The sequence below is a fragment of the Chelonia mydas genome, chromosome 5 (genome assembly GCF_015237465.2).
Source record: "Chelonia mydas isolate rCheMyd1 chromosome 5, rCheMyd1.pri.v2, whole genome shotgun sequence".
Lineage (NCBI taxonomy): Eukaryota > Metazoa > Chordata > Testudines > Cheloniidae > Chelonia > Chelonia mydas.
The window spans coordinates 23,347,086-23,368,534 of NC_051245.2; the positions used below are offsets into that span (position 1 = coordinate 23,347,086).

The 21,449-nt window shown below is 43.1% G+C and overlaps 1 protein-coding gene across 3 annotated transcripts in view; it reads right to left on the reverse strand.

The window, feature by feature from the left end:
- ADAMTS12 (ADAM metallopeptidase with thrombospondin type 1 motif 12) overlaps positions 1-21,449 on the reverse strand; it is a 313,276-nt gene that overhangs the window by 11,126 nt on the left and 280,701 nt on the right. For 2 of the 3 annotated variants that reach the window (XM_043547279.1, XM_007068846.4), the window contains exons 20-22: positions 20,852-21,004; positions 17,916-18,089; positions 48-194 (exon numbers count right to left, since the gene is read on the reverse strand). In XM_043547279.1, the coding sequence (XP_043403214.1) occupies positions 48-194; positions 17,916-18,089; positions 20,852-21,004 (474 nt within the window). The remainder of the gene's footprint in view (positions 1-47; positions 195-17,915; positions 18,090-20,851; positions 21,005-21,449) is intronic. The other variant, XM_027831000.3, reaches the window with a different exon arrangement.

Below are 21,449 nucleotides of genomic sequence, written 5' to 3' on the forward strand. Positions count from 1 at the left end.
TTACTATGCATTTCTCAAAAGCCAAAAAAACAAGGATTGAATCCTACCGAATTCCACATCCCATTTATCCACCGAGTACAAGGCTGCCCATTGCAGCGTGCCGTGGAGTTAGGCTTTTTCGTCCAGTCACAATAGTCCTCTACTGGGCAGTAGATGTGTCTTTCTTGCAGACCACCGCCACATGTTCTCGAACACTAAAATAAAACAGCACGCAAGAAAAGAGTAAAGCGAAAGCAATTTTGGGTGGTCAAAAAAAATATAAACAGGCTGCAAGGAAGTAGAGAACATATTTATGTGAGAAATGCATGATCATTGAACAGGTAGTAAGAAGCATTTATCTGAAATAATTTATGACATTAGCAAGTATAGTTTAGCACATACATCAAGTCTGATGACCCAAAGTTAAAGATAATGACTGCATAATGTATTTATTTAATCTTTTTTAATGACACGGATGGGAAGGGGCTGTTATTAATCTGGAGTAGGAGGCAGAATTTTATTAATAAATTCACTCCTAACATTCATAATGAAAGCAACCTAATATTACTCAGATTTAGTGTAGGGACAATGATTCATGTCATAATGTCAGAAAGCAAGTCACGTTTCTGCAGGTTTAATCTGCAATATTAATGTAAGACTTTTGCTCACTGGGACAAATTTACAAGATGCAACCTCTCACTTTCATGAGGCTGCTTGGGGATATTGAAAATCCACACGGCACATACTAAACCTTTAGCTACAAAAATGGCAATAAACAACCATCATACAGAAATATGGACTGAGGATATTTTTAAAACTTTCTTTCCAAACCTGTTTTAAAAAGTGATCACGGTTGAGGCGTCTTGAAATGCACCAAAGGCTTGATACACGGCTGGGAATATAATGGGCCAAAAATACTTTGGATAAAATTTTGTTCTTGGGCTTTCATGAAACTTCCCCTATCTGATGGTCTGCTTTCTGTAAAAGGAGCTGCTCTCTCTCTTTAGGATAAGCAGAATATCAGAGTTGAGGACCAACTTGCAGGTCTGATATCAGAATGTTATCCTTAAATCACAATTTGGAGTGATGTGTCACAATATCCTCAGTGTGAAAAGAGAAGCCATGGACGAACAAGAGGGTTTAGTAGATTTATTACATAGGCTGATGTTGAAAACTTTTTGCCAACCCTTCCCTCCCCCAAAACAAAACAAAACACACAACTTTGGTGGTATAAATAAAATAGAAATTGTATTTAAACCACACATTGGATTTGCTTTTGCAAAAGTAAATCCAGCAAATGAGATTTTTACAAAACTAAAACCAAACCTCTGCAGCTCCTCTCTTATTTTAGGCATGGATTTTCAACAGATCCTACGGCAGTTAGATACTCCATTTCAATATTGTTCTCAATGTTATTGTAGCTGTGTAGGTCCCAGGATATTACAGAGAGATGGTAGGTGAGGTAATGTCTTTTATTGGAGCAACTTCTCTTGGTGAAAGAGACAAGCTTTCAAAGAGTGTAAGCTTGAAAGCTTTTCTCTTTCACCAGCAGAAATTGGTCCAATAAAATGATATCACCCACCTTGTCCCACTGAATTTCAATGGAATTTAGGAAAGTCCCATATGCATGTTTGAAAATCCCAATGTTGAAGCTTAAAGGAAAATTCTAAACTGGTCATGGCAGAAAGACCAAACAGAATGGCAGGAGAAGGCAACAAACAGAGTGAGTCTTTTTTCCTGGTCCAATATGGTACCCAAAAACAAACCCTGTTGAGGCTTCTCTAAGATGAACTCTTCTGCTGTACATCAGGGTATGGAAATTTGGGGTATTCTGCATTGCATAGTACCTGCAGGTCCACGTGACGCATGCCAGCACATCAGTTCTCTCCATGCTCATGCTTGAGTGTTCACGCTGCATTGTTATGCCAGGCTCCTATCTGTGCCAACGTGTCCATACTGCGCTATGTAGACATGAGTCAGGTGCTGTGGCTTTCGGGGGTGTATCCCGGGGACCTTAGCAGCCTTGCTAGCTGTAGAAGCTCTAGGGCTTGCCTGGTTCATGATGTATTGAGGGAGAACATGTCTGTCCATCCCATAGCACTTGACCAGGAGTGCGCTTAGCCCACCAGCACATCTAGCTGAGCCATTTTTTGGGTCTGCAGGCTCTCTGCAACTGGAGTCAGTAACATGGTGTAAGACCTTTTCCTGGTCGTGCTTTCACTGCTATTTTGGGAATCAGGCAGAGCATCTGTGAAATGCTGGTGGACATTTTGGTGGCAGTATTTGGCCTATTGAAGGCGCTGTCACAGTTCAGGACAACTGCACTTGTATTTCACCTCAGTGGCACAGCAAGGACACCCACTCTTGACTTTCAGCTCCACAGCTGTTGTCTCTCTGGAGTGGAGACATGCATCTCTCTCCTTTCTGACAGGGTATACCCAGGCTAGACAGTTTCCTTGCCTTCCCTGTGCATTCCCAGCACAGACAGGATACTCTAGGACACCTGCTTACTCTCTCTTCAGAGACTGATAACAGTGTAATTGCTACAGATATAAAATACCACACAGATGTTTCTAAGCAAGCCGACATTCTTTTTAAGATACAAAGCATTACAGGGAAAACATATTAAAAACCTACACACATGCTAATAAGCTTACTAGCATTCATCCCATCTCTCACATGGTGTAGCCCATAAGATTACTTTGCTAGCTATTATATCCTACTAATCCAGCCAGCCGTATCAAATAATATGTTTCTCTTTCTGAATTAATCCATTTCATATATGATTCTTATATTTTATCAGTATTAATTCCTATGAAATTAGGATGTGTTGAGGCATGTGATATGTGTTTCCTAATAATTATATATAGAATAAGTTTTGCTGAAATGCAAGAAGCCTGCCTGCCTGCATCCAGCAAGATCAGTTAAATAGCTAAAAGTATGATTAGTTAAGAGTAAGTCAGCATAAAGGCGGACAACCTGTGGCACAAATGAAAATGGTCCCTGAACTTTGGGAAACCGAAGGGAGGAACTACATACAACACTGAACAGGTTTATCTGGCGTCTGCAACCGGTTGGTAACTGCAGGGCACACCACAAACCTGGAAGTCGCCAAAAAAGCCTACGTTGGAGTGAGATAATCCTTATTAATATGCAAAGAGTAAGTGTCATAATCCACTAATGTATAGGATAAGGGTACCCATACATTTCTTAAGGTACGAAAACAAGATTTGGGTATAGTAGGTTGGGCTTGAATTACACAGTGTAGGGATCTTATAAAATACCATGTAAGAATATCTTAGGAAGCTTTTTCTTTTCTTTGTTCTCCTATATTCTATATTTTTTAATCTACCTATCATTCCATCTTCTATCATGCTATCAGCTCAGCTTGTGTAGTATAGTATAACTACTCAACATTCCTAACTATTGGGGAAGCCAGATCCACCGTGTTATGGGACATGCCAGGAGTAAGGCTGGTCCTTCACCTGCTATTACCGGGTCCCCAAGGAAGGGTGTGAGTATGTTAGGTTAAGGTACTTATAATATGAATGTTACCACCAGGAGTTTTGGAATTCTTTTACTGTTTTGCAGTCATAAGTTTCACAGCATTTATTATTCTTCTGTTAATCTCAATAAAGCTTTTATCAATTTGGTATTGTCCTCAGTGTAAGTGTTTTTGCCAAGCACCCCGAGAGTCCTCTCCCGATATAGAATTCTCTGAGTTCTCGGACCCTGTAGTCTGAATTGGACAAGAACTTATAAATCTTCTGGTCGGATGCGATCAGCGGCGAACCATAACAACTAATCCATAAAATTCAGGTCAACAGGTTGGCGAGCCAGCAAGAGTTTCAAGGTGTGCGTGGCAAACACTTATTTAAGGGGTTAAAAACACTTATTTAAGAAATTAAAAAGCAAAACTCTTTGTGACTTAGTCACTGGGCACAGTCTGGTAGCAGTTTCCTTTGTTAACAGATGAATTCTGGGCACCGATCCCAGAGAACTTATAATACTTCCTTTTTTTTCCCTCTTGCAGCTTGTGAGTCAAATGGTTTAACTGTTTCACGTCTGTTTTATATGGCCAAATATTGGGAGTAATGGTATTGCGTGATAAGGGGTGGAGTTTTTTGCATATTGAGTAGGCAGTCGCATTGGGCCCAATGACCCATACTCGTGGTGGCGCTGGAGTTATTAATATTTTAAGGACCGTGGTAGCTCAGAACTTGTATGGTTCCAGTTACCCCTTTGTAGTCCCCTCAGCTCCCCTGGGTTGCCCCCTTGAGCTGTCTCTGAGCAGTATTTGCCCTCTGTTCAGTAGGTCCCGCCAGGAACTCTCGATCTGCTAATACACATTGGTCATCAAGGGAAGGGAGGGATCCTACTCCCATCCTTTCTTTTTGGGACTTGTTTGAAGTATTGTTGGACTGGTCTGGGGTATATATATTTTTTATTACTATTATTAGTTTTGTAAGGCATCTTTAGATCTCTTAATTTAGATTTAAGATTTAGAGTTAAGTTATAGTGTTAAGTTTTTCTCCTTGTTATTTTAAAGGTTAAGTATAGTCAGTGTAAAAAGCAAAAATGAGTGAGGGAAAGGCGGCAGAGCCTGTAGAGGCTGTCTGGGATATAGCCTTAGAGATTTTTGTTAGAAGATGCATTAGGGAACATGGAGGCGGTTTGGAGCAATTGAAAGATAGGGAAGTTCTCTCCGAACATAGTAACCTGTGGGGTTTCGTAAGTCGGGTGATTGAAACTGAAACTGAGAGAAAGAAAAGAAAAGATAGTGAAGTGAAAGGGATTGCAATGGAGTGTTTGTTGACAGCGTGTGGTCTTCTAGGATGGAAGTTAAATGTGAGAGAGGAGCTGCTCAGGAAGGCACATAAAGCTGTGAAGAAGGATAAGGAAATTCAGGAGTTAAAGGAACAGTTATGCACTGCTTCTGAAGAGCAGTTCTCTCTTTTCTGTAAAGGAAAAGAGCTGGAAAGGAAGTTAGAACGAAGTCAGCATCACGCCCATGAGGTGTGTGAGGAAGTTTATGGGTGGCAGAAATGAGCAGCTGCCAGTTTAAAATCACTGGAAGGTTATAAACCGACCGTGGTCAGTTGTTGAACTTAAATACCTATGCCCTTTTAGAACCACTTCTCCATATGTTAGTGCTCACACACATATTTTCTCAATTTACACATAGAATGCCACTAACACTAGTGAAAGCTTTTGTAACAATCATATCTTTTTGCTCATGCCTTAATGCCAGAAAGTTAGAAGGCAGCTGTGATTCTCTCCGAAAGGATAAGGCAAGGTGTATGGCGTCGAGCTATACGGGAGAGACAGGAGATGAGTCAGCAGTGGTTTCTATTCCTATTGGATTAGTGGAACCAACAGAAATTGATCAGCCTGTGAAGCCAGTAACAAGAAGGGGAATGAGAGAACTAGCTAGTGCAGAGATGGCTTCTGAAGTCGCTAACGCAGAGAAACAGCCTGGTGAGTTAGAAGAGGAAGGTAACAGTGAAGTAATGGGAGCCAGTGTGCCAGCAGAACAGGGAAGTCCTCCGGCCATAGTGCTAAAGGAGGAGTTAAGTGAACCAGACACTGTCATCCTAGAAAAGCAAGTGGATGTTGCAGAGGGAGAGAGAGAAGGAGATTCTGAAGAAAAGACTGTCTCAGCTCTTAGCAGAGCAGGAGAAGCGCCTTTGGAGGTTCAAATTGCCTAGAAAATGAGGCGTGCTGTATAAGAAGTGGTTCAGGTATCTAATACATGTGATACAATCATCACCAGGATTCAGGGGAGAGAGAGAGAGAGAGAGCAGCCTAGACTTGTAATTCCCCCACCTAATGTGGTAGCACCATCCAGTTCAGGAGGCTTTTCAGGATCCTCTGATGGGGGTGGTCCTTTGTCATGGCAACCAGGCCAGTCACCAGCACCGCCCAGGTTCCTGGAATATCTAGGAACTCCGACTCCAATAGCCCTGTGGTATGTGTTAATGTCACCATGTGTGCCAGCGGAACTTCAATCCGTAACTTTCACTGGTATAAGGAATATGTCAGCACGGTATGAGAGTGCCCTCCATAGAAGTTATTCAGAACACTACACTAACCGTATATTTCCTAGGTTCCACTCAAGGGATATATCTGATCGTTCTGATGAAGGACGTACTGACTCAGATAGGAGAAGGCCCCCAGGTTTTGGGGGAGACACTTCAAATACTAAGTATCTTCAGATACTTCAGATACTGATTCCAGTGGCTGCCCAAGCTCTCCAGATGTCACTCCTGACTGTCCCATAGCAGTGGTTATAGATATTAGAACTCTGGATTTAGTAGCTAAACAGGTAGGAATGATGGAGGATTCCTCTGTTGCAGTACAGGCACAGTGTGTTCAGGAAACAGGACAAATATTTGGTTTGCCAAGTGATGACTGGGTTAAAATCTTACAGCTCACAGTAAATCGAGCCTTACAGAGCACCTTGCTCCAGGAGTATAGGAAGGGTGAGAAGTCTTTTTCAGAGACAGTGCTGTGCTTGAGCATAATCAGCATCCTGGACAAAAGCCAAATGAGTCTTCCCACCAATTTCATCTACGGTTAAGTCCAGCCTGGCGCAGTCACATGAAAGAGGACACAAATGTATGTTAGCTTGTTGGTTAATAATTCTCTTCCCTACCTACAGGAAAGGGTTAACATGCATATCCATGATGGGACCTTCCTGGATGAGGCCCTGGTTCTTCTAGCCAAGGCCCATACCCAGGGAAACCCTAAAGCAGGTTGGCGTGGAGCCCCAGTTGCAACCCTACAAAAGCCACAGGCTACTACCATAGTGAGGATTGAGGGTCCTACCGGGACACTTCAAGGGCAGAACCAGACTAATCCTAGGTCCCCTCAATCTCAGCACTGGGCCAACAATTTCAATTCACCGAACAATCGACAAGGATATGCATTCGGGCCCCAAGGGGGCCTCGAGATCGTGTTCCTTTTCTTGCAGGTGCTGCGCAGAACTCTTCTCATCCTCAGGGTTCTAGATTACCACCGCCTTATCAGGAGGCGGATCTCTCAGAAGTGTCAATGTTCAAGACAGTGCAGCAAATCCTGGAGACCCAACACCAGGATATCCGAGAACTCTGGACATGCCTAAACGAGTTGGTGTTGGGAGATCAACGTCCAAATCCTTTAAACCAACCAGTGGCCTCTGTGGACTCAACCCCTCCTCCCAATTGAGTGGCTTATTCTCATGCAGGGTTACCCCTGAGGAGGTGGAAGAGCCTGAAGGCTACCCGCCTATTTATCCTATAGATTACTCCGCATGATGACAGCAGGCCCCAAGGAGCATCACAACCCCTTTGGGAAGAGATGCAAGTGGAAGAGATGCAAGCGGAAGACCCACGGTATCTATAGTGGTAGGGAGCCGCCACCTAAATTTTATTGTAGATACCGGAGCAGCAATCAGTATCATCCATGTGAAGGATCCTAGATCCTCTGTTTTGGCATCTGGAAAAACAAAGATGCTATCAACGTTTGTAAACTACCAAGTTATGGCCATGCTATCTAAACCTATCGAAGTACAAATTGATCACCTGCATAAGACCCATGTCTTTGCAATGCTCACACTGTCAGACCCAAAAGGTAATCTGTTGGGGTCTGATTTCCTAGGTAGGCAGGAATGCGTTACTGATTTGACTAATCAGTTGTTGTGTCTTACTGGAGGACAAGCGTTGGGTTGCATGCTAGTGGTCATGCTGGAGTGTGGTATGGTCACCACAGCAGAGGGGCCAGAAACAGATGAATACCACCTGGACACGTTAATAGCCAAATGCACTCTATCCAGAGTTACAGGCCATACTCCGCAAACATGCTGATGCCTTTGCTAAACACAAACACGACTGTGGGTGCATGGCAGTCACTATTGTTGTGGAAGGGGGAGATATACCTGCTCAAAAACAATATTCCTTTCCAGACCAGACCACACCTTACGTAGCCAAGGCTATCAAGTCATTGCTGGCCCGGGGAGTCCTGCGCAGATGCACTTCTACAGCCAACTCCCCGATTTGGCCTGTTAAGAAACCAGATGGTTCTTGGTGCCTCACCTTTGATTACAGACGGTTAAATCAGGTCACCCCTACTTGTGCCCCTACTGTGGCAAAGATGCCAGACCTCATACAGGCCTTTGACCCGGAGGCTAAGTGGTTCTCTGTGCTAGATATCAGTAACAACTTTTGGACTTTACCAGTGGCCTGGGAGTCGCAATACAGGTTTGCATTTAGCTTCCAGGGGGTCCAATGTTCCTGGACCCGATTACCACAGGGATATAAAATAGCTTGGCATTGTTCCACGCTCAAATGCGTCAAGTCCTGGCATGATTTTCTAAATCGTCTATATTATTCCAGTACGTAGACGACCTTTGCTTAGCAACTTGCACCAAGGAGGAGTATTTGGCAAAGCTGGACGAGGTCCTGCAAATTCTTAAGGAAGCGGAATTAAAGTGCAACCCTGCCAAGGTGCGAGTAATGAAAACCATTGTCTCTTTCTTAGGTCTTACTCTGACAAAATGGGGTCAAACTCCCTCACAGCAAAAGGTGGAGGCAGTCCAAAAGTTGCTGATACCGGAGGACCTAACAGTGTTAAGATCCTTTTTGGGCTTAACTGGGTTCCACAGGGGTTTCATTCCTAATTTTGCTTCCATTGCAGGTCCCTTGTACCAACTGCTAAAGAAGGATGTTCAATGGGAATGGACTGAACAACACACGGAAGCAGTGCTCCAGCTGACACAGGCCCTTGTCAAGGCTCCTGTGTTGATCACTCCAAATCCTGAGATACCTTATCACCTGGAGGTGGCGTGAGTGTTAATGCATTAGTGGCTGTTGGTTCCCAAGAGAGGCATGGGAAATTCATATGCCTATGCCTCATGTTTAATGTCTCCAGTAAAACTTAAATACAACAACTGTGAGAAGTACTTAGTGGCCACTAGTTGGGCCATACAGCATTTTGCTTTCCTAACTGGCCTCAGCCCAATCATATTATACTCATTGCACACACCCCTTCAGTTTCTGCTATCTAATCAGGTTAAAGATGGACAGGTTTCCAATGCCTGCCTAGCCCTTTGGGCGTTGTTGTTACTGGGGAATGATATCGCAGTAAAACTTGTTAGGATGCCATTTTTGCTGTCCACAGCCTTACTGTATCAAGGAGAGCCCCATGACTGTCCAGACACAAACAGAGCCCAAAGGGAATGGTAGAAAGAGTCTTCTTCCTGCCTCTAATCCAAGAGATAGATGCCTTTAAAGTAAACCACTTCTTTGTGGATGGATCAAGCTGTCATGATCCTCAAGGGAATTCATGCACTGGCTTTGGGATTTATGTCATTCCTCCCAAAGGAGAGCCTTGGGAAAAAGCATACTCATGTACCCCACATTCAGCCCAATATGCTGAGTTAGCGGCGGTGGCTTGTGTACTGGAGTACTGTGTACAGGACTCCCTTAAAACCTTGTACCAGCGTATTGGTCTGTTTTCAGACTCCACTATGCGATTGAGAATGAAAAGGCCGACAGACTAGTCAGAGAGGGAGCTCGATCAGGGGAACCTTGGAAAGAAAAGGACTTAGAACATTCCTTCATAACCCTTGGTTCGAAGTGTTTAATTGCTGCTGCCAAGGTGGTAGAGACTGACATTCCTGACTTAAAGGAGATGCAAGCATTAGACAGAAATATAGTGGAGATAATTTGAGAACTCTCCAAGACAGAAGGAGAATGGTCATCTATATTAAACCCTGTATATGGGAAATACAAACAATATCTACAAGTGGTAGATAAAATCCTCATGTATACGGGAGGCCTTTTTCCAGTGTGGGTGGTTCCAAGCTCCCTAAGAAGGGAAATGATATACATGGTCCATGATACTCTAACAGGAGGACATCAGGGAGTAGACAAAACTGTCCAACGTCTCTTAACTGTGGGATGGTGGCCTCTTCTTAAACTAGACGTACAACAGTACTGTAACAACTGTTTGACTTGTGCCCAAGTCAACCCAACTCCTTCCAAACGTAATGCACCATTACAATCTCAGGTGTATGAAAGTCCATGAATGGCTTTGCAGATTGATCTCATAGGCCCTCTACCGCGAACCCAAAGAGACAACCAATACCTCTTGGTGACTGTTGATCCTTTCTCAAAATGGGTGGAGGCCTTTCCTTTGAAGACCAGTACTGCAAAGGCCACAGCCAAGGTCCTGGTAGAACAAGTCTTCTCTCACTGGGGGATCCCTGCGAAAGTGGAATCAGACCAGGGATCACATTTCACAGGGCAGTTCTTCAAAGACTGTCTTAAACTAATGGAAGTCCCGCAGAGACTACACATCCCATACAGACCACAGTCATCTGGGATGGTGGAACATACAAATCGGACCATAAAGGTAATGTTGAGGAAACTGGTGGATGCCAATGGATGCAGCTGGGATTCCCTCATGCCTCTAATTCTCATGGCACTAAGGGCAACTCCTGCTGCATCGACCGATAAGACACCCTTTGAAGTAATGACAGGCCGAAGTATAAGGTTGCCAGAACACCTAATTTGACACACAAGTGGTACTCAATTGGAGGGAATCAAAATGGACACCTATCTGCAAAATCTGCAGGCACATTTAAAACATCCATCTTTAGGTAACCACTAAATTGGGGAAATCAAAATGAAAGGCTAAGGCCTACTCTGATAAAACCCCAAAAGAAAATACTTGTGATCTAGTAATGCTGTTATCCTACAAAGCACCAGAGCACAGACTGTGTAATTGGTGGATTGGACCTTTCCGAATCATTGATAAACTCAGTTCAGCAGTGTACAAGATTAAAGTAACAGGAGGCAAGCATACTAAAGATAAAATCTACCACGCTTAATCAGTTAAAACTGTAATGATCATCCAGGTCCCAGGAGCAGCTTGCTTCCCAGGAGCTAGCCAAATTGTCTCCTGAAAACCCGCCATAGTTGGAGTTCAAAGGATTGCAGTCATGAAATGGACATTGAGATTTCTGATCTGCTACTCCTTCATCTTTGCCCTGAGGGTAGGAGTAAGCCAAAATCAAGACTTTGGGACTAGACTCCTGCATCAAGTACGCCAAGCTGCCCAGGACCATAATACCTGACAACACCTCCATGCTCAGGTGTTTGAACATTGAAAATGTATTGCCCTGCCAAAGCAGACTGAACAAATCATTATCACCAATCAAGGCAATGAACTTACTTTGAAGCTATATGCCAATTTGCTGGCAAATGGCTCTATGGATTCATTCCCACATCTTGTAAACATCTTAAGTGTTAATGCGATGGTGAATATTATTTGTGGTTGGAAAGAGGAGACCAAGGCTAAATCTTCACCTTCACAGGATTCAAAGTCAGAAGAATATGAGGTAAACATAAATTGGCAATACACACAAAATCAGGGAAAACTGGTCATAGCAATAAAACGGCGGACCAAACTATCCGCCTGGACTAATGACGCTAATAATAATGATCAGCAAAAGAACCAATCATTAGGAAAGGAAATTATTTGCTCTGCACATGGAGACTATGTCATTAACACAATCACTGAGGCATTGCAATCCCTAGAATTGGGAAGAATCCCCAATCTAATCAAAGATAAGCAATTAGTTAATTGGTATTGCCCTAAATGTTTTCAAAGGCCTGAAGGAGAGATCTGTATGTTTGAATGTACGTCCGCATGTATCCATTGGAATTATGAGACAAATGGGGTCTGTGACACCACATCCTAACCGAGACAGTTGTTTATTTTCTCAAAATTGTGTTGTAGCATGATCCTTGTATGTTTCATTCACAGCCTCTTTACCTGTGTTTAACTCAGACAAGGATGTATAAGCTGTTGGCTGCAGTACAGTCCATAGGTCACCTCGAAGACTGCATCTACCAGGAACGTGCCAATGTGCCTCCCTTGGTAGTCTATCACACTCTAACCCAAACATGGAAAGTTCCGCAGATGGCCTGTTGCTCTAAAAAGGGGCCTCAGTATATATGCAGATGGAATGTGTTTGAGGCAAATACTATCTTGTATGGACTGCAGGGAGAGCTCCAGAATCAATCATCGTTAGAGTGTATGGTCCAACTGAACAGATGGAAGACTCCTACGGAGAGGATGACCTATGCTGGAAATAGCCAATTTTGCATAGTAACCAACCAGGAAAGGTTCCTACATGGTTCCTTGGAATGTCAGGTCACAGATCCAAACTTCTGTTTTACTCTTAAGCAGTTTACCTCAATTGGAAATCAAGTGATTTCCCCTATTCCTGCCTTTGAAAATACAACTGTTCTATCTGATCCCTCCTATCAGGATTTGACTATCCAATATACCTCAACATTTTTAGTACAAGCATCCGATGAAGTGAGCTGTAGCTCACAAAAGCTTATGCTCTAATAAATTTGTTAGTCTCTAAGGTGCCACAAGTACTCCTTTTCTTTTTTCAGTTTAATTTAATTTTTCTTTTGGCTTGTTTAAATTTTACAGTGTGGTCTGTTGGGAACTGTGTGTTTGGGGACTGTGTGGGAGTGTGGGATCAGAGGCCTACTAGCTATTAGCTGAGTGTGCACTAGCAAGGCTCTAGTCCTTTGATCCTTGATCATTCTTGATTACTGTGTTGAGCTAGGAGCAAAAGCCTTATAAACCTGATGCTAAGTGACCAAGGGGCACTAGCAAACAGGGGAGTTTGAGAAGGAGTTTGTAGGAGGGAACAAGAATAAAATCAACATGGTTCAGAAAATTTACATCGCCAGTGCCAACACTGCTCCTAGCTCCTCCACCTGTACCTGTGTGCAGACAGAGAACCCAACCATGGATGCCTGTACCCAGGTCCTGGTGTGGATTTGCAGAGACTGTGGCCTGCATTTCCCAGTCATAGAAAGCCATGTTAGGGAGACCATCCAGTGTGAGAGGTGCCAAGGAAGCAGGTGGGAGAGCTATAGGAGGAGGTGGCTAGGCTGAGAAGGATCCGAAAAGCCATGTACCACTTGCAAGAGGAAACAAAGGGTGGTGGTGGTTGATGACATGACTCCCTTCTAAGGGGGACGGAAGCATCCATCTGCCGACCTGACCAGGCATCCCGGGAGGTGGGCTGCCTGCCAGGGGCCAGTATCCGGGATATTACAGAGGACTGCAGAGGATCATCCGGCCCTCTGATTACTATCCCATGCTGCTCATTCAAGTGGGCATGAGTGATGCTGCACGATATGACCCTAAGCAGATCAGAAGTGACTGCAGGGCTCTGGCAGTGAGGATGAAGGAGTTGAGGATACAGGTTGTGTTCTCATCGATCCTTCCCATCAAGGGTAGGGGCCCAGGCAGAGAGAGACATCCTGGAGATGAATGAATGGCTGCATGGATGGTACCACCAGGAGGGCTTCAGCTTCTTCAACAATGGGATGCTGTTCTGAGAAGAACTGCTGAGCAGACATGGGGTCCATGTATGAAAGAAGGGGAGGAGTATCTTTGGATACAGACTAACCTAGTGAGGTTTCAGAGTAACAGCCGTGTTAGTCTGTATTAGCAAAAAGAAAAGGAGTACTTGTGGCACCTTAGAGACTAACCAATTTATTTGAGCATAAGCTTTCGTGAGCTACAGCTCACTTCATCGGATGCATACTGTGGAAAGTGTAGAAGATCTTTTTATACACACAAAGCATGAAAAAATAGAGTGGGGTGGGGGGAGGTATTTTTTCATGCTTTGTGTGTATAAAAAGATCTTCTACACTTTCCACAGTATGCATCCGATGAAGTGAGCTGTAGCTCACGAAAGCTTATGCTCAAATAAATTGGTTAGTCTCTAAGGTGCCACAAGTACTCCTTTTCTTTTAACCTAGTGAGGTGGCTTTAAACTAGGTTTGATGGGATCAGGAGACAAAATCCCACAGGTGAGTCCAGAACTTGGAGACCTGGGTGGAGGGTTGAAATCTGGGAGGAATATGGGCAATAATAGCAGAGAGATAGAACAACAAGAGGGAATATAGATGGGAACTCTAATGAACATCTTAGATGTCTGTATATTAATGTAAGTAGTATGGGGAATAAACAGAAAGAACTAAAAATAGCAGTGAATAATCATAATGATGAAATCATTGGTGTCATAGAAACTTCATATAATTCATATGACTGGAATATGGATATAGAAAAGTATAGCTTGTTCAGGAAGAGGAGGCCAGGGGAAAAGGGAGAAGGTGATGTCTTTGATATCAAACATATATACACTTGCACTAAGGCTGAGATAGAAGTGAGAGGCAGATCTGTTGAAAGTCTCTGGGTAGGGATACAAGGGGTAAAGAACAAAGGTGATGTCATGGTAGGACTTTACTACAGACCACCTAACTAGGAAGAAAACGTGGATGAGACTTTTTAAAAACAACTAACAAAATCATTGAAAACACAGGACTTGGTGCTGATGGGGAACTTCAACCACCCAGATATTTGTTGGGAAAATAACACAGCAGGGCACAGGTTATCCAACAAGTTCTTGGAGTGCACTGGAGACAACTTTGTGTTACAGAAGGTGGAGAAAGCGACTAGGGGAGAGGCTGTTTTAGATTTGATTCTGACAAATAGGAACTGGTTGAGAATTTGAAAGTGGAAGGCAGAAGGTGGGTGAAAGTAATCATGAGATGATAGCGCTCATGATTCTAAGGAATGGTAGGAGGGAAAGCAGCAGAATAAAGACAAGGGACTTGAAGAAGGCAGACTTTAGAAGACTCCGAGAATTAGTAGGTAAAATCCCATGGGAAGCAAGTCAAAGGGAAAAAAGAGTTCATGAGAGTTGGCAGTTTAAGGAGATGTTATTAAGGTCACCAGAGCAACCTATCCCAATGCGTAGGAAAGATAGGAAGTATGGTAAGATACCATCATGGCTTAACCAGGAGATCTTCAGTGACCTAAAACTCAAAAAATAGTCATACAAATAGTGAAAATTAAGTCAACTTATGAAGTATTAATATATAAAAAACAAAAAACCCCACAAGCATGCAGGGACAAAATTAGAAAGGCTACGGCCCACCATGCGGTTAAACTAGCTAGGGATATAAAGGGTAACAAGAAAACATTTTACAAATACATTAGAAGTAAGAGAAAGACCAATGACAGAATAGGCCCATTACTCAATAAGGAGGGAAAGACAATAATAGAAAATGTAGCAATGTCTGAAGTATTAAATGCCTTTTTTGTTTCAGTTTTCACCAGAAAGGTTAGCTGTGATCAGATGGCTAACATAGTGAACATCGGTATAAATGGGATAGGCTCTGTGGTTAGACTAGGGAAAGAACAAGTTAAGAATTATTTAGACAAGTTAGATATCTTCAAGTTGTCAGGGCCTGGTGAAATACATTCTAGAATACTACAGGAACTGGCTGAAGAGATCTCTGAGAACTCATGGAGGATGAAAGAGATCCCAGAGGAGAGGAAAAGGACAAATATAGTACAGATCTATAATAAGGGGAATAAAGATGACCCAGGGAACTATAGATCAGTCAGCTTAACTTTGGTACCCAAAAAGATAAAGAGCAAATAAACAAAAAATCAATTTGTAGGCACCTAGCAGATAATAAGTTTATAAGTAACAGTCAACACGGATTTGTCAATAACAAATCATGAGACAAGGTGGGTGAGGTGTGATGTGAAGGTGATTTTTTAGCATCTGATGAATGACCAACACATTTACGAATGGAGAGGGCTCCTAAGCTGCAGAAGGGGCCCTCCTGAATTTAACTGGCTGTCTGGAATTCCTATTCCTTGAGAAGTTCACATGCATCACCAGCCAGAAATGGGTGAAAATGAAAAAAAAATCGAAAGACTGATTCACGATGAAGACACATTATAGCTTCCTTACAAGCATCCTGCATTCCTGCACTGGGACCAAGAACATCCACCACTACCATTTGGAGTGTACTAAATACATCCTCCACTACCATTTGGGCTAACAATACAGGTGGCCAAGGACACTTCTACTGAGGCAGATGGTTTGATGTGACTGAGTTATAAACTGTGCTGTACTTGCAGGAAAAGTAATGTAAGCTCCATAAAAGTTTCATACCCCAGCCATCTTTCTAACAGTAAGCATGTACCTAGTAAAACATTAATGCTAATTGCTTAACTTTTTATTCCATTTCCGTTTTGAATTGCACATGATGCTGAGGCGCTAGAGAAATGGTGCAGCTTATGCCCCCAGTGGGAGCACACTACAATGCCCTGCTTGGAATAAATAATTTTATAGAGAGTAATCCTGAAGTCCCTCCCACTCTTAATATTAATAACATAAAATGGCAGCCGAAACATACCAACCTCCAGCTCCAGAGCTTGTTGTACTGCTGCTTCAACTATGGGCTGTTCCCCTGAGCTGTCCCCAAACAGGTCCTCCGAATATGGACCCAGGATGTGATGTAGCTGCTCCAGCAGCGTAGTCTGATCCGGGAATGGCCTCAGCAGCAGCATTACTTTAGGGTTTTGGTCTGGCGGCTGCAGACTCTCCTCCGATGCTGCCTGAGCTTCTGGGGTTATAAGCATGCCATTCCTGCTCAGGAGATTGTCATGCACCACTGGAGGCTGTGTGCTTGGCATGGTTCCCAGCACCTGATCAAATTCCTCACAGAGGAGGCAAGTAACCAGGGAGTTCCCTAAGGTGTGGTTCTCATCCTTGGTTTGATAGGCAGTCTTGAGATGCTTGACCTGCTCCTGGCATTGATTGGTGGCCTGGTGAATCCCCAATGCTACCAGCCTCTCAGGGTATGTCCATACTGCACACTAAACCTGGGCTCTGACTCAAGTTTGAGCCCAAGTCCCATTTCCAGCCACACAAAGACCAGTCTGATTCATGTGAGCAAGCACTCTGGAGCCAGGTCATAGGTCCCTGCTCGGGGGTGGGTCATAGCCAGAGTTCCATTATGACTCGGGTCCAAACCCTGTCATTTTGCAGTGTGGATGCAGGTCAAACTACAGATCCGAGTCAGAAGGTCTGTGTAATGCAGTATGGACGAATTAGCATGGCTGCAAGACCCGAGTGCAGCAATGGTGAACCCATGTTTACAATGCAGTGCAGACACTCAAGCACATGCTTGTAAACGGAGTCCACAAGCCAAGTTCCACAGACAGAGGCTAACTGTGCAATGTAGACAGACCCTTGAAGATTCTTGCATACATATGCTCATTTCTTGTGCACTTCCGCAAATCATAGGCCTTGCTCTCCTCATACCACAGATTTACCAGAATCCCGCTGTGTTCCTCTGGCCAGCTAGCAGCATGCTGGATGTGGGGCTTCTTCTTAGTGATGGCCATCGCTAACGCAAGACAGAGTTGAGCAGTCCATGTGGAAAGGAAAGGTTAAATGCAAAACAGCTGTATTAGACCCAGGAGGGTGCTTCCCATTCCTGGGAACAGAGTAGGAAGTTTGGGTATAGAAGGGCTAGGTCACACAAGTCTAAGGAATTATGGGATAACCTTGGCAGACTCTCCAAACACAAGCCTGGCAACCTGGACTTCCACTACATCCAGGCTGCAAAATGAGTTGGTTTGGATCAGTCCCAGAACGGGATATGGGCTCAGACCCATACCCCTGGATGTGTCTACAGGCCTGCATCCTGAGAGGTTTCTGATGTGTGTCAAAAGGCCGTGTGTGGGGGGGGGGGGGAGGGGGGGGAGTTCTGTTTAAACCTGAATCTGAGCCAGGGTTTACTATGCAGTGTAGACATACAATATATACCCAGATCCTGTAAGGGTATGCCGATTTATGAGTATCTCAGATGTGGTTTACATTTATTATAAGTGATCTGAGATCATAAGCAGAAGCTGCAGATCCTGTGATTAGATAATAGCTGCATCTCGTCCTTTGAGAGTAAATTCACATAATAGCATGAGCAATAATAGTCACTTTAATAATTGACAGTTATTGGCTCACTCTAATTGCTTGTTTTATAGGCCAATACCTCATTCCAAGGCTCCACACGCCATTCCAAGCAGGGCTCTGTATTACAGCTAATGCTCAGTTGTGGTTTATGTTCTAATAATTGGCAGTGAAAAGGCCGTAGAATTCGCTTATCACGAACATCAGTACAGTGAACATCACGGGTTCTGAAACCACCACCGCAGTTTGTAGAGCACTGTGCACAGAATAGAAAGAAGCACATCTTTAAACCACAGACCTCTGACAGGCTAACATTTCCACATTCAGGGGGATGAATGCAAATGTTTGCCTCATGAAACATGACTGGAATTTCCTGTTCTTCTTAGGAGCAATGTATCATCAGGATGAAAAACTGTTTCTCATTGCAACAGATCTGAATGTGCCAAAATTATTTCCCTACCATCACTGGAATGTTTGAAACATCCACCAGTAATACAAATGCCTTGTTAATTAAGAAGCCCTGACAGTTGGTTCCAAAAAGTCTCATAATAAGAGAGTAATAATACATCATAAAAACCATCCCCACAATTAAACATGCAATAGATTCTAAACTGCTTTGTTTATCAAGTAAGAAATAAGCCAATCACCATTCAGGGTTTGGAGGAAATTCCCACCATCATGTAATGAAAAACAAGGGCATTGTGGGGATACTACATGTTCCTCTGGAATGTCTGGTAACACTGGTAAATGCTGGAGGCAGGATGGACCACTGCTCTGGTACCTTACATTAAACTCCTAGAAACTTGTAGGTTCAAGTCCCAAAACAATGAAGCATACGCCTTTAAAAAAAACTGATTTAAACTAGCCTTTTTTATACTGCCCTGCAGTGAAATGCAGCAATATTATTGTGATGGGTTCTTTATAAATGTTTCTAATAATAAATAATAATAATAATAATAATAACAACAACGAGTAATGAGAATAATAACCACCACTCTCAAAAATCCACATAGCAAACACATAGCACCCCCCAAAAACGTATTTTTATATATGAGAGAGTAATTTGGTTTGTAGCACTAGATTCCAAAAAATAACAGGGTGGCTAATATGGCAGGAATTTTTCTTACGAAGAGATTTTTACCTCAAATTAGCCACATAACATGTCTCATAATCCCTAAAATGTCTCTTGGTTACAGTACTTTATCACTAGCCTTGATTTTTAGTTTCTTTCTGTCATATAAACATAATTCACTTGTCACAGAACCAGTGACATTTATGGAGGGGAAAAAAGGGTGAAATTCACCCCTGCACAGAGGACTTGAAGGCTCTCGTAAGACTGAGGGCATGTCTACACTACAGCCGTAAGTTGACCTATGTTAGGTCGACTTACAGCCACTGCAGTCCACACCACCCTCCTTCTGTAGGTGGTGCGTGTCCTCACCAGGAGCACTTCCAAGGACTGAAGAGGGACAGTGTGGGCGGCTGAGAGCCCTCCGCACATCTCCCTGCCTAGAACCCAGCTGCCCCCCAGAAGTGAGGGCCAGCTGCCTGGGCTTTTCGCCTCCCTGAGTGGGAGCCTCCGGGCAGCAGCCCAGCTGGGAGTGGGGAGCCGGGGACAGCTGGCTCTAGCTGCCCAGCTTTCTTGGCAATTTCATGGCTCTCATGGAAGCTGTGAAACTGACAAGACAGCCAACAGCCGATATAAGTAATGCAGTGTCTACACACAGACATAAGCCCTATGTCCCTCATGGAGGTGGAGTTATGATGTGGCTAAAGTAGGGCACTTACATTGGTAGGACAAGGCACTAGTGTGTACAGTGACATAATTAGGTCAATGTAAGCTGCCTTACGTCAGCCTAACTGTGTAACGTAGACCAGGCATAAGTGGTGTATTGGCCTTATGTGGACTTTCTGCACAGGGTGAATTTCACACACAAATCACTTATCAGTTGAGGTGCTCACTGATATGGTACAATTTTCATATCGCATTAAGAATAGGGATTCAACCTTTCTCGAAAACTTCCTGTCCATGGACCTAGCCCTGCTCCAATGGCCATGTCAGTTCCTGTGAACGGAACCAAGGGAAAGAGTTTGGGATCTAGCTTTCTTTTATTTTGTTTAATTGGTATTATTGCATATTGCAGATTCAACACATTGTTAGGGGTTTGGGGAACAGCATGGAAGTTATGGTGGCATTTTTTGACTGACTAGAGACATAAAATAATGAACTTATATACCATCACCAAAAAATTTCAGGCCTTCCTCAGACATCTTAAAACTGCAAAAAGGGATAAATCCCAGTCATTTTAATTTGCATATTACCTTTAGGAGTCATATATAATCTGACAAGAGACAATGTGTGTAACGGGAACAGGCTATGACTCTACAAAATACAATGGATAACCATTCTCTCAGCTACATTTTCCTTCAGTTCCTGAAAGAAGGCAATGATTTCTCTGAAGTTCAGGCAGCAAGGTTACAAGTATTTTAGGGCCTATTCCTATATCCACTTTAATCAACTCCATTGACTTTGATGGGCATTAGTTCAGGATGATAGTGAAGTTTGTAGCAAGGGGATAATGAGATTAAAATAGTCGGGAAATGCCACTGCAGACACAAGAAAAATGAGAGAAAGCATGCATACAGCAGGTGGTAGTTTTGCCTCATGAGATCTCTGTGAAATACGTTGTAAAATACAAGAAGTGATCATTGCTATATTTCTACATGCAAGATGTAACCAACATGTCCCCCAAGTTCCGCAATTAAGAGAGAACAGAATTTGCAACATATGTTTAGCAAAGGTTACCCAGACCATAAACACAAAATGAAATTAGCTGTAAATAAGCCAGCAAGGAAATTATCAAATGAATGCTGAAAGATCAACCAGGAATCATGTGTGCATTCACTCAGTAAATTATTATTTTAAATAGTGAGACATTTTAAATCTAAGTATAAAACTGCATGGTTTCTGAAGTTAGTTAATTTACTGCTAACATACATAGTGCTGAATGATGTTACCTTGCTCCACGATCCTGTTTTCCAGTTAGCACATGGACGGAGATGACATCTTCTTGCAGGGTCAGGTTTTTTAATGTGCTGACAGTCAGATTCATTCTTACTGTTACATTCCACATGTCTCCAAAAAGCCCCCACACCACAGGTGGTAGAACACTGTACAGTTAAGAGATGAAACGCAGAAGTCAGTTGCAGATTAATAAATCATTTGACAACTATGAGAGCAGGAAATGAATGAAACCAGAAGTTGCATGTGATTTGAAATGTCAATCATATTCACTGCAGAGAGCAATTAACAAAAGGTAATGCTCAGAGATGGGCATGGAATGAAGTACCTGCTGCCCACCCAGAAGCAGCATTAACTTTTCGGGCATGGCGAACAGTGCAGTGGTTTTCCAGCTTTTTCATATTGCTTAACACAAAGATCCTCTTGTGGATGACTTTTTCATTGTCCTGATTCCATAATGATTGGCCTGCCTTGCAAAAGGTCAGGATATTCAGGAGGCAGATTTCAAGTTACAGAAGCTGCCTCAGTTAACATTACATATAGTTCTTTTGCTTGGCTATGAAAATGAAAAGGAACAATCTTCTGATTTATAGC